The following is a 1,023-nucleotide window of genomic DNA, read 5'->3' as shown; positions in this document are numbered from 1 at the left end:
GGCAATGAGGGCGTTTTCATTGCCAATAATGGCAATGATCAATACCTTTGAAAAGACAGTGTAATCCTAACATAATAAAGATTAACATTTTAGGTGTAATTGCTGTCGTAAAAACCTACGAGTTATGATGTAAGAGTGTGTCTGTAGATGTATGTGTGCGAGAGGGAGTGTGCGAGCGTGTGTGTGTGTGTGTGTGTGTGTGTGTGTGTTTTCTTGAGGGGTCTGCTAATTTTCTCGTCGCCTTGGCCTCCCCTCACAGAAGATGAAAACTGGCGGGATGGGCGATGGCCATTCATCACAGTCCTTCCGCCACGCCCCGCCACGCCCCCCGGCCGCTGGTGACGCCATTCATCACCACCATTCAGGATCAAATTGAAAGGAATAAGAGTGTCCTTAGACAAACGCGCCGATCATCGGGGTGGGGTGCCTTCATCATGATGCATCACCCGGGGGTGGGAAGCCTTTTCAAAACAGATTAGCAGGATCATCACGCGGAGGCACGAGATGTCGAGAGATTGTCCAATTTGTGCGTCATTTCCGTGCGGCAAACAACGCAGATAGGCGACGTCATCCCCCACCCCCACCCCACATTCTTGACCTGCATCTTGCGCTGCCCACACAGTAAAGCCATGTCTGTTTTTAGAGGGGGAAAAGGGAAAATTTTGAGAAGCTCCCAATTTGAGGAATACTCAAACTTTGAGGAGGTCCCCACTTTCTTTGAGGAGACTTCCTTAAAATCTGATGTAGTTTTCCTCAAACTAAAGAAGTTACTCAAAGTTTTCCCCTTTTTCTGAAAAAAATCAGCCATTGTTTTTTACCGTGGACCCCCGTCCGCCCACGCTGGTGAAGGGCCGCACTGATAGCCCCTTCAGATCCTGCTCCCCTGTCCGCCCCCCTGCAGGATAGTGTCGTGGCCGGGGCCGCGCCGCCCGATCAAGGGGCTGCTAAATCTTTCATACGCAACACTTTCAGCCACCGTAACAAAAAGGTATTGCTGCATAGCATCACAATGTACGACACACC

At 50.0% G+C, this 1,023-nt stretch overlaps 1 protein-coding gene across 1 annotated transcript in view; it reads right to left on the bottom strand.

Moving 5' to 3' along the window:
• Positions 1 to 631, bottom strand: part of LOC127749981 (uncharacterized) — a 2,087-nt gene extending 1,456 nt beyond the window's left edge. The window contains exon 1 of the mRNA XM_052270236.1: positions 585 to 631. Within this exon, the coding sequence (XP_052126196.1) occupies positions 585 to 631 (47 nt within the window). The remainder of the gene's footprint in view (positions 1 to 584) is intronic.
• Between the last annotated feature and the right edge of the window lie 392 nt (positions 632 to 1,023).

This window comes from Frankliniella occidentalis, unplaced genomic scaffold (assembly GCF_000697945.3).
Source record: "Frankliniella occidentalis isolate FOCC.00 unplaced genomic scaffold, Focc_3.1 Scaffold114, whole genome shotgun sequence".
NCBI classification, from domain to species: domain Eukaryota; kingdom Metazoa; phylum Arthropoda; class Insecta; order Thysanoptera; family Thripidae; genus Frankliniella; species Frankliniella occidentalis.
The sequence above is the reverse complement of the archived record's forward strand: the minus strand, read 5'-3'. Positions and strand labels throughout refer to the sequence as shown.